The sequence below is a fragment of the Drosophila teissieri genome, chromosome 3R (assembly GCF_016746235.2).
Source record: "Drosophila teissieri strain GT53w chromosome 3R, Prin_Dtei_1.1, whole genome shotgun sequence".
In the NCBI taxonomy this organism is placed as follows: domain Eukaryota; kingdom Metazoa; phylum Arthropoda; class Insecta; order Diptera; family Drosophilidae; genus Drosophila; species Drosophila teissieri.
In genome coordinates, this window is record NC_053032.1 from 28,275,011 (window position 1) to 28,287,619 (window position 12,609).

At 44.2% G+C, this 12,609-nt stretch overlaps 1 protein-coding gene across 5 annotated transcripts in view; it reads right to left on the reverse strand.

Moving 5' to 3' along the window:
* LOC122620522 (protein tipE) overlaps nucleotides 1-12,609 on the reverse strand; it is a 41,558-nt gene that overhangs the window by 27,873 nt on the left and 1,076 nt on the right. For 2 of the 5 annotated variants that reach the window (XR_006326137.1, XR_006326135.1), the window contains exons 3-4: nucleotides 10,632-10,745; nucleotides 9,901-10,455 (exon numbers count right to left, since the gene is read on the reverse strand). The exons of 2 other annotated variants lie outside the window; for them this stretch is intronic. Coding sequence is in view for 1 of the 3 variants with exons in the window: in XM_043798021.1 (XP_043653956.1) it covers nucleotides 5,705-6,474 (770 nt within the window). In the remaining 2 variants the exon portion in view is untranslated. Of the gene's footprint in view, nucleotides 1-5,704; nucleotides 6,475-9,900; nucleotides 10,456-10,631; nucleotides 10,746-12,609 lie in introns of those variants that run through there. One more of the 5 variants, XM_043798021.1, reaches the window with a different exon arrangement.

The following is a 12,609-nucleotide window of genomic DNA, read 5'->3' on the forward strand; positions in this document are numbered from 1 at the left end:
GTGCAACGTGTCGTGACCGAGGCCACACCCCAGGCATTTCATTGGGTTCTCGAGTGGGTCGGATTGGATGGATTGGGTGGACGGGTTGGATGGGTAGGATGTGCTGGATTGGGTGGCCTGGCGGCAGGTGGTCCCTCATTGAAATTTGTTGCATTATGCTCAGGATGCTGGCTGAATGTCCTTGCGCTCAGCACTGTTCCTGCTCACTGCTCACTGCCGCTGCACTTGATTGTCAACAAAAATTGTTTTGCTGCATGTCCTTGCTCGTGCCGTAGCACTTCACGGCACTCTCAAGTGACTGCAATGGCTGGCAAAAGGACACGCGGCTGTAATTAAATTTGCAAAGGAAACGGCCTGCGTCTTCGAAATGTAATCTTCTCCTGCGGCCAAATTAGTGCCAAACAATGTGACATTGTTGACAATTTAAACCTAAATAAACACACGTGCGCTCTCTCTGCTCACTTTCTCATTTGCTGTGTCTATTTTTTCGCCGCTGACACGTAGACACGACTACACTTGAAGACGGCCATAAAGATAAATGTTTTATAAACGTGAATTGCTTTGAATAAAAGCTTTGTTTGCCCTGCTTGACGGGCCCGGCAGACAAACAAACTTACAGATGAGCTGCCACCGCCTCCCACCTCCCACCTCCCAACTCCCACACGAATATAACTCATACGCCCCGTGGTGCGCGCGTCTCAAACTCACACATTTGCATTTGAAGCTTAATTGCGATGTTGGTGGTGGATGAAAAGGAAGCGGATGGGCAGGAGGACCAAACGGAATTCCTTAATGTGCAGTTAAAACTTTAAATGTTGCTAATTCAAAGTGTATTTGTGGTAATCTGACGGGTGTAAGGAGAGTTTTAAATACAGTTCCCTAAGGCTAGAATTTCATGTTGCTTTCTTGGAACATTCAAGAACACAAGAAGTTAAAGGAAATTGACACTGATTTCGTCGCAACTCCTCTGCCTCTTCTCGCCGTTTAATTCAGCCCATATGTCTGCGTATACTTATGTCCTTTAATATGATGTCCTTACAGCCGCATTAAACCAAATGTCTGACCATTAAAAATCGTACGCGTTTCCTTGGCCAAAAGCAGACAGCTGCGTTCAAATTAATAGTCCTTGAATAGACTGAGTCCTATTTTCTTAAATGTTTATAGACATATGCATATACAAAAATATGTTACTAAAAACTTCTAAATAGTCCTGATAATTTTATGCTTGTTTTTTTTTGGCATTTTATTATTCTACTATTGCGAACACTGCTGTGCGTGTGTGAGTATCCGTATCCTTCATAGTATCTGTGTGTGGGTGTGTGCTCGCCATTTATTATGAGATGCCTCATCTTAAGGGGTCGTCAAGCTAAAAAGGGAATATGCTGGCGGGGCCATAAATTCCTTTTAATAACATATTCAAATTTAGATAATATCCGCCTCCAGTGCAATATTAATGCTTGCATCCTCTCAGATATATCTCATGTGCGATTTTTATGAACACGGATGGGAGTGTGCAATGTCGGACGCCTGAAAACTTTCAGTCAGTTATGCAGACTCCTAAATTATCCGGACGACAGTGCCGGGAAATTCCAAGACTTGAACATTTCTTTGGCGTTTTGTTTGCCCAACTCAAAGAGAGATTCAATGGGGGCTCGTATTCCCCGTATAATATGTATCATCGTCTGGATTCATAGTTGGCACTGAGAAACTTCGCAGCATTTACGTAAGAACCTTCATGAATATGTATTCCCCGGGGAATGTGTGCTCATGTTATTAATGAAGCATTTGCTGCGTCTCCACTAACTCGGCAGACTTTTCCCAAAACGAGCAGGGAAAGTGGGAAAGTGGGAAACTGGGAAACTGGGAAAATACATTGGGACATGGGGAAAATGGGGAAAATGGCCATGGTGGAGGTGTAGGGATTTGCTGGGGATTTACATGAATTGACTGACTGACGACGACTGAATTCGCTGGCAATCTTCAATTGAACCGAACATGAAATGGAAATTTATTGAACAGCATTCATATGCTGCGCATTATTAATATCGATTTGTGGGCGTTGTGGGCGTGGCAAGGCGAAAGACGAATGACTGGCGCATCTTAGGGATACATATGTGTGTGTGTGTGTGTGTGTGTGGGTTTCAAGATTGAGATAGCTTGCACTTCTCTAGTTTCCTTTCGGCACAGATAAATAAAAAATAGGGGCCCACAACAATGGTTCTTGGGTATCTTTTGGTATCTTGGGTTTTCGCCGGATTTTTCTTTTTTTTTTTCCCCCACCACCACCATTGTTTCCAGCTTGGCAAAAGGGATACGTGACACTCGATGGGGCAACATCTGTGTGCAACTAAACGGCATTTCAGCAATAATCAAGGATCCTTTGTTGTTGTCATTAGATTGCGGCAGACTGCCAACCCAAATGGAATACGAACCACATGATTATGTGAGCTCCCAGGGCGACCAAGCAGGTGAGCCTCTTTAAAGCTGCACAAATTGATCGAAATCGCATTTAGTTACATTCTTTAAGTATGCTGTCTGACCGTAGCCATGTGGATGACAACAAGCAGACACACAATTCGTAAAAAATCATTTAGGAAAATGAAAGACGTGACTTCGTTGCATTCGCAGCTGCTTGCGATGTTCATAAAAGGAGCAAAATTGATTTTTCTATAAAAAATAAAATAAAGAAAAGGGAGGGAAGGCAGCACAAAGTGGCACACTCTCGCATAGACACACACAGACACCCACACACCACCACAACCACACACACACACACAAGAACACACACCCGTGCACAAAGAAAAACGCTTCTAGGCAGCCGCAAAAGCAGAAACAGAAGTAGGCCACACTAGGAGCATTTCCCCCATGGTATCCATCGCCACCCCACCACCCCCACCAGCCCCTTCGAAACCCCCACCATCCCCACCCCCCGCTGAACCCTCAGACTCTTGTTTGAGCTGCACTTGAGGAAGATGCTGATGGTGGCCATACCCTCGCCAGGGGCACCACAAAGCCATCGAGTCAGTTTAGTTTTCTGATTTAATCATCTCCGAAAGGAGCTATTTATAACTTGCGGACTTTTCGGGAACAGCACTTGGGGAGCGCGTTTAATTAAATTTGTTAATTGTGCTAAATACTTCTTATCTCTGCCCATTCTTAAGGAAAAGGTCAAAAAAGGGGCTTGTAAAAACAAATAACCACTTAAATATTGAAATATTTAGAACTAAAAGGAGAATAGAGCTTACATTACTTGCTCAGTCAGTAAAAATATAAATATAACTGATATTATTAAGCAGCTTACACATAAGAACTTGAGTGCACCATGAAAAGCTACGGTATAAACTAATCGCATCCATATGGACCAGAATTTGCCTACTTGGCTTTTAACTCCTGTTGGCTGGCTACTTAGTTGCAGTGGCAGAGGCAGTTGGTGGCTGCTGCTGTATTGGCTGCGATATAGTTGCGTTATGGCCAAATGATTGAGTGGGCCAAGAGTGGCGCTAATGCGGAATCGTGCTAGTGCCTGCCACTCGAAAGTGGTGGTGCAACGTGCAGAAGTGCCATAATGCTGCGCCATAATCATTAGCATACTGGCAATGGGTTGAATCCATTTTAGATGCACTTAACTGGCAACTGAATGGCAGCTACCCGTTTGCTAAGCACATCAATTCGAATGGCGAATGAGTTTAAAACTCGAGTGTCGTGTGAGTGATATCCTGCAAATCCCGCAGCGGCAACTGTGACTGAAACAAAGTCGGATTCAGCGACAAGAAAAGGCATCAGCGAAAGGTAAGCTGATTATGTAACACACACACGAACACACGGTGGGTGGTGGTGTCTGGGTGTGTGTGTGTGTGTGCCTGGCAGATAGCGCCATTTTGTTTCGCAACTTTTCAACAGCTCTTTTCCAACAGTTTTTATTAGTGATTTCCGTTGAAAACAAGTTAAAATATGCGCATTAGTTGCCTTTCCACACACCACCTGCTAATGGAATTTGCAACGTTAACTTTTTTTGTGGGAGAATATGTTGAACATGCACCTGCAGCTGTCCGCAGACTTATTCTCACGTCCACATATCTCTTTCTTGCCCATACACAGCGCAAAAATATGGCACAATATGAAATTAAGTACTTTAGTTTATTATTAGCCTAGCTTTCGTTAAAGTATATATTAAATAGAATATATTTGATTTAATATATAATTTGTATCATCTTATATTCTCTTCTCGAGCATGCCCCGATAAGTATGCTATGAAAATGTGCAATTTTCATGGGGAACCTATTTGATGCGATTTCTCTCCGTGTGACAACTGGCTGAAATGGGGTCACCTTTGTGCTCGAAGGTCGTTTACGGGCAGCAATTATTCGGCAATCTGTGGAGTTAAGGAACGATTGCAAGACCCTGGCACTCCGCTCACTGCACCGGATTATCGATGGAGCCTCTGGGCCAGTCGAAGCCAAGCAGTTTGGATGAGCCAGACACTGGAAAACAAGGGATTCGATTGGACGGGCAGCACTCGGTGCGCTTAAATTGCCCAGCCTGGCCTGGCATGTGAGGGCGCCCTGGCTGCCATGACATTTGAATAATGCACGTAGCAAGTGAATGGGCGGACAGGAGCAGGAGCAGGAGCCGGAGCAGAAGTGGGTCCAAGGGAACTGGCGGCGGGGGAAAAAGACCACCAATTCATTATCGATTGAATCGATGTGCAATGAGTACGGCAAACTGATGGAAATTTCCTCGAAAAAAAAGAAATGGTAGTAAAATGGAAGGCAAAACAATGGCACAGATTCGGTAATGCAGCAATTCAAAGGGAATTCAATAAGAAAAAAGAACGCGGCATTAAAGACCAGCTGGCAATGGAGTTGAAGTTTGACGTATGAATGGCTTTCTATTCTATATTTTTCCATTGTTTTCTATTTACTTGATCGGTCAAATGTAATTGTCCGTCTGCCGGAAAACAGCACGCCAGCGCCGCTCAGTTCAAATTCCATTAGCAGTCGATGGCGATGGAGATGGAGACAACCTCACATCCCCGGCGGCTCTGTCAACAGCTCAACATATCAATCATACGCAGTGTGGTGCGTGTTTGGTGCGTGCTCCAATGCTTTGACTGCGCTGTGCAGGGTGGCAAGTACGAGCGACGCCTGCTCTTATTAATAATTTAGACCGCATATTACTCCAAAATAACAACACCCCCTCCGTTGACACGTTCATTTCGCCCCCAAAACCCCCCTTCCTCCTACGCTCGGTACTCACACACACACACATACATAGCACGGGAAAACTGTCATTAGTGAATTATTTAAATTACGCCGACGCCAGGAAAGCAAATATTGCAGACAGCAAGGAATTTCCTGCTGAGCGAGTTTTGTTAAATTAACTTACTGGCCAAGGAAGCCCTGAATGTACATGCGATAAAAATCGTTTTAAATTCATGTGTATTTGAATAATACAATCGAGGGACTGGGTACCTTTTAAGGCGTGATAAGTTTGGTAAGCATACACAAACTGTAATTGCTTAGGAATCTTTGCTTTATAGTTAAACTTTCGTACATTATTTTCCGGAAAGTACAGGATTAGTCTAGTGACGAATTTTCGCGATCTGAGAGAGTATTTAATTCTTACAGATTGATTTCCCAAAGAGCTGTGTCTAGAAAGCTGCTTGGCATTGTTAGCGAAGAGAGGAGCATTCGTCACCACTCACCTGAGATTCTCGATGCGCGGCCTTCGGCACTGCGGCCGATTGCGTCGGTGGCTGCGATCCTTCTTGCAGCGGCAGTCGCAGTGCATGATGCAGAGGGCGATGGACGAGATGACCGTTATCACAAAGGGCACCGCGAAGAAGTGAATGATCATGGCCACCTGGTCGTCGTGGTTGTACGATGTCAGCACCACGGTCCGGTTCTTTCGCGAGTAGAAGCACGGAAAGATGGCACCCTCGATGCCGTAGTAACCGTTGAAATTCTTGCACGTCACCGATGGCGGATAGCCGCATCCCTTGATATTCACAAGCAGTGTCGCCTCACCGGATTGCTCCATATCGGACGTGAAATTGCTATAATCGGTCATGTTCTCCGGTATCGTAATGTTCTGCTCGATGAACGTCACATAGATATGCACGCAGCGATACAAATCGGAGGTGCAGCCCTCGCGACACGAACTCCACGAGCAATTGAATATGCCCACTAGATCCTCGCGACGCGTTGTCGTGCACAGCGTTGGCTTCTCGATGAAATCGTGACTGAGCGTCGATATCGCCGGATCCACATAGAGCGGTACGAGGAAGAGCAGCGATGCGCCGGCGGTCACCGAGAAGAAGGCCAGTGTCGAGGTGCCATAGAAACGCGCACGTTCCCGCCACGAACGAAAGCGCCGATTGCCATTTTTCTTTTTCGGAGCCAGTTCTCGGATTTTACGTAACCGTAGCTCTTGTTGTTGCTGCTCGAGTAGTAATTCCGAACTGCCACTCCTCATATTATTGTCGGTGCACACAGGGCGCTGATGTTGCTGATTGTTGCTGCTGCTGCTGCTGCTGGCGTTGCTGCTGCGGCTGCTGCTGCTGCTGCTGCTCGTGTCACTAATGTTGCTGCTGTCGTCGCTGGCTGCGCAGCAGCAGCTGCAACGGCATCAACGCTGCTCCGTCGCCGCTCCGTCGCTCTGCTGCGCCCCCGTCGCTCTGCTGCTGCTGCTGCTGCTGGCGATGTTGCACTTGTGTGTGCAACTGCGACGCCTCCGTCCTTCGTCCTTCGTCCTGCGTCCTGCGTCCTGCGACCGCCTACCGCAACATGCAGAGCGCGGTAGGTTTTTAGGTTATGTACACACGCTTCGGCGCAGCAGAAAAGCTGGAGAGAGCTTCCACAAGAGAGAGTGCAAGACCGTGAGAGAGAGAGCGCGAGAGAGAGGGGGCAAGAAATTGATGGATAGAGATGGAGAACAGCTGTTCCGGCGAAGGTCCGCGAGAGGGGAGCGACAGAGACAGCGACAGAGAGACAGAGAAGGGAAGAGACAGCGAGTGACAGTCAGAGAAAAGCGCGCTCTGGCGTTTTCATTTGTCCTGTGGCTAATTGTTTACTCCTTTCGCTGCCTTTGCACACTTATCAACAGCAGCTAAAACACTGAAAAATAATATTACTTAGTTGGCATTTGAATTTTGCAAACGATTTTCGTTATTCCGTTATTCCGTTATTAACGCATTTCTTTACGCATTTTTGCGGCTTGCGTGGGTGGCACTTTTCTCACGACTCACGACTCACAGCTGTTGATGTAGGTTAGTTAGAGAGGAACATCGTGCAGAGTGCGATGGCAAGTGAGAGAGGGAATGAATGGGAGAGTGTGTACGAAGGTCCTGCTGCCCCCGCTGACTGCGCTGCTGGCGTCGACGTTGCCGCCAGCTGTGACGCCAACGTCGGCGTCGGCGTTTGAAAGTCTACTGGTGTCGCCCTAGTGACTGTGTAACCTTTTTTTTTTCGTTTCGTTTTGTTTTTGCCTCTGTGTGTTGTGGGTGGAATTATTTATGCTACACATTTTGTGCGGCGGCTTTTCGCATTTCGCTTTTTGGTTGCCCGTTGCCAGTTGCCAGTTGCCAGTTGCCATTTGCCAGTGCCTTGGCATTTCGCTTATTATTCCTCAATTTATTTGCATTTGTCTGCCCAGCCAGGACACAGTATTCTTGATTTATTGCGGATCTGGGCGAAGAAGTCTGATCTAACTAGTTTATGCACCAACCCCTTGCCACACCAACATCCGAAACATCCTTGTTTCACCTTGGTGGTCTTTTAAAAAATATACATATATACTTTGCTACTGTTGTTGTTGCAACTTCGCGTGACTCTGGACTTTGGTCAGGTTCAGACATTAGCTCTCGTCCTTTGTTCTTGCCCCGTTTTATTGCTGCTCTGTTTCATTTCATTTCACTTCTTTTCATTTCATTTCATTTATTTTGCTGTCTTTTGTTTTCTTTTTGCCACGGCACGCATTTCACAATTTTCATCACAGACACCCACACACAGGTGAGCTTAACTGTTATTGCCTCTGCTTGTGTGTGGTTGGTATGATTTCATTTCCATGCTTTGTTCAGCGGTCAACGCGGCGTATGAGTAATGCACTTGGCAGGCACATACAGGCTAAACTATCCTAGGCTACCATGGCTTTGCTTGCTTGCTGCTAGCGATGCATTAAGCACGGAAATTCTGGAAAAGCGTACTTTTCCAGCAAGGCTCTGGGGGAAGCGACTCGAGCAGGAGCAGCAGAAAAGCTCCTTGAGCTCCTGTCATTGCCATAAGAATTAAGTCTCAAGTACACGGAAAAAACCTTGCAGCTCCTCGTAGTCTTAAGCTACAATCAAACCTAAGCTAATTAATACTTCAATTTTAAACTTCAAATTGCCGGAATGCTCACGAAGTTTCCTAGTGCAATTTGACTTTCGAAGTTGCTAGCTAACACAATGCTTTATTCCCACAATTTATCGCAGTGCACCGCCCACGCCTTTGTTGGGGAAGAAAGGGGAGGTGAGGGTGGAAGCGGGTGAGGTGACTAAAAACTAAAATAGAAATAAAAATGGAACTGGTACTGGAAATAAAACATTAAGCTTTCGAGTCGAACTAACTTTTGACAGCTGAACTGGCAGCTGAAGAGCCCGCAGCCCGCAACCCGCACAACCCGCGCACTTTGTTGATTTTGTTGCTAGCACAACGATGCTTGGGAGTTTTTCTTTAGACTTTTCTTTTCCCTTGCTCGCGTTTGTTTTCAGGACGCTTTCTTTTTCGCGAATATTTATTTGTTTCTTGCACTTTCACTTCACTTGATTTTTGTTTGCGTTTTACGTTTGCACTTGAATTTGGTTTTGGTTTTGGGGTGGACAAACTTTTGCACGTATTTTGCACGTATATTTTGCGCGATTACGGCACGGTATTTTTTGCCACCGAACTGAAATTGGCTAACACCGACGCTGCCATTGGCTCACGCACACACATGCACCCACACGCTCACGCACACGCTGGCGGACAGACAGACAGACAGACAGAATTCTCGACACGAGAAGCGCGCGCGCTTGGCCCTGACGTGCCTCTCGGAGTGTTTGTCCAAAACTGCGGACTCGGGAGCCACAGGACTCGAGTAAGGACTCCGATGGCAGGACACACTGCCCCAGCCTGCACCCGTCCCCCGTCCCGCCCGCTATTCGTATTTCGGGGGCGGCGCCGCGACGGTGCGTCGACGCCGGCAGCGCTGCCAACGCGGACGCAACTTCGCTAAAGTAACGATAACTGGCCAAGGATTCGCGTGTGCGCGCTCCGGAGAGAGATAAAAATCAAATGAGAGAGATAGAGAGAGAGAGAGAGAGAACGAGCGAGGGGGAGAGAGGGAGTGGGAGGAAAACAGGACAACAAATCTGAGTATGCACTGCTTGCAAACACAGAGCCGCTCCCATCAAGTATACGCACTGTCAGCCGGCACAAAAAGCCAAACTTATTTCAATTTAGTATGTTATGCATATTCAAAATAGATAAATAGTTAAATTTTATTAATATCACCTGTCAATCTTGCTACAATGTTAATAATTAAAAAAAGGAGAGCGTTATTTGAAGTTAAATAAAAAAGCTTTAAGCTTGTACAAGAACCAAACGGCAGAATTATGTCAAGCTTTAAAAAAAAACAAGAGAGAATGCTAAAGTCCTGTTTCCCGCCTATCAGATGCCTGTTTCTCAGGTAGTGGATGTCTGGTATAATCGGTAATTGTTTTTATTTGAAGATCAACCGATATATTTCCAGTGTTGGGACAGGTACGCTATATTTTTACCTAGGTAAGGTACAAGGTTTTTACAAAAATAAGTACCTAGGTAAGGTAAAAGGTTTTCACATTTTTCTGTACCTAGGTAAAGATAAAAGGTAAAAACAAGTTTACGAATTTTTAAATTTTTTATTCGGTACTTTTTAAAAATAAAATAACAGTTCATACTTAAACTTACAAAAACTTTTATAGTATGATTAACTTACTTAATTAATGGTTTTTTTAAGCATAACTAAGGTTTCGAATACGTGATCTCCCAGCCTATTTCTTTTTGGAGTTAGTATTTGACCCCCGCAACTAAAAATTCTTTCAACGGGAGCAGAGCTGGGAAGGACAGTGGTAAACTTTAAAAATACATTAAGAATTCGCTCATATTTATGCAAAGAAGTGACATTTTTGTCGAGACAGTTTAAATAGGCTAAAACTTCCAATTCAAATTTACAAATGTCAGCCGTAGTACAAACAAACGCAAGATTTTGAAAGATTTTTGAAATATTTTCTTCGTAATCTTCTCTGCGTTTATCCAACTTCGTCCTTATAGTTTTCCGGCACGGAATATTTACCGAACGCCCAGCGAATGCACCCAAAAGGGATATAAAACTTGCCTTTTCCACGGTAGATAGTGGCAGCATTTCAGCGATAATATAGTCGCAAATTTTGTTGTTTGGCTACAAAAAAAGGTTATTAAAATATATATGAATTATTATAAAATAGAACTTTGGAAACAGAAGAAATTTGCTTCTAGGTATACAAAAATTTGTACCTAGGTAAGGTAAAAGGTAGCATAATATTTGTATACCTAGGTAAGGTAAAAGATACCAAAAAAGTGTACCTAGGTACATACCTAGGTACAAGTATCTAGGTACTCCCCAACACTGTATATTTCTCGGTATTTGATATCGATATTCAGCAAAATATCGATCGTGAAGGGGCAACTCTTAAACGACACTCCAGGAAACTGCCGAAGGAAAAAGAACAAAGTTTTTTAAAGCTGCTCGTTTTGCTAAAAAAAATTAAATAAAAGTGAAGTGGCTGCTACAAAAGGTTGTTTATTATTGCTCTCCCCAGGCCCAAATTAATTATTGCCTCAACAATTGGTATTCAACGAGGTTAAATATTTTACAAACTAATTGGGAATGCAATCATGGTAAGTTTTGATGATTCAGAATAGTTTCATATGTATAGTCATATATAATATAAACATACGTTCCTGATAACATGGCTAACGAATGCGTCGATAATCTGTATCTCTGTTAGGCACCTCGATTTTCGATCTTTAAACCATTTGGTACTGGATACCATTCTTACAGAACATTGCTCGATTTTTATACCCGTTACTCGTAGAGTAAAAGGGTATACACCATTTTTGTATTAGTCTTCTAAATTTCTATCGATTTGCCAAAAAACTTTTTGCCACGCCCACTCTAGCGCCCACAAACCGCCAAAAACTGTCAGTGCTGAAGACTCCTTCGCACTTTCACTAGCTGAGTAACGGGTATCAGATAGTCGGGGAACTCGACTATAGCGTTCTCTCTTGTTTTTTTTAAGATTTTCAGTATATTTAGGTATGTATATACAGCTGTGTTCATAAAAATAGCAGTGCTCATGAGCTGCAACTTTAAACTTAATTATACCCGTTACTCGTAGAGTAAAAGGGTATACTAGATTCGTTGAAAAGTATGTAACAGGAAGAAGGAAGCGTTTCCGACCATATAAAGTATATATATTCTTGATCAGGATCAGTAGCCGAGTCGATTTGGCCATGTCCGTCTGTCCGTCCGTCTGTCCGTCCGTCTGTCCGTCCGTATGAACGTAGAGATCTCAGGAACTACAAAAGGTAGAAAGTTGAGATTAAGCATACTGACTCCTGAGACATAGACGCAGCGCAAGTTTGTCGATTCATGTTGCCACGCCCACAAACCGCCCAAAACTGCCACGTCCACACTTTTGAAAAATGTTTCGATATTTTTTCATTTTTATATTAGTCTTATAAATTTCTATCGATTTGCCAAAAAACTTTTTGCCACGCCCACAAAACCGCCGAGACTCTCCTTCGCACTTCGAATAGCTGAGTAACGGGTATCAGATAGTCGGGGAACTCGACTATAGCGTTCTCTCTTGTTTTACTATCTCTATATGTTTTTTCCTCCTCTCTAAGCTTGAGAACCACATTTTTTCTTCCTGGGAGCAGTGCTGTCTTCTACCCACTGAAATACATGTTTTTATTTTTTTTTAATTTATGCCTTTTCAAGTATACTAATCAACTTAAGCAATGCAAATCCAACATCTCGATCACTTCTTTGGGAGGTTGTTGAAAAATCATGGAATCGGATTCCTGTCAAGCGCTGCCAAGACTTGGTGGATTCTATGCCTCGCAGATGCCAGGCCGTAATAAAAAACAAGAGAGAACGCTATAGTCGAGTTCGCCGACTATCTGATACCCGTTACTCAGCTAGTGGAAGTGCGAAGGATGGTCTTCAGCACTGACAGTTTTTGGCGGTTTGTGGGCGTTAGAGTGGGCGTGGAAAAAGTTTTTTGGCAAATCGACTAATACTAATAGACTAATACAAAAATGAAAAAACATCAAAACATTTTTCAAAAGTGTGGGCGTGGCAGTTTTAGGCGGTTTGTGGGCGTTAGAGTGGGCGTGGCAACATGAATCGACAAACTTGCGCTGCGTCTATGTCCCTGGAGTCTGTTTGCTTAATCTCAACATTCAAGCTTTTGTAGTTCCTGAGATCTCGACGTTCATACGGACAGACGGACAGACGGACATGGCCAGATCGATTCGGCCGAAATTGGGTTTCTTCAGGGATTTTAAT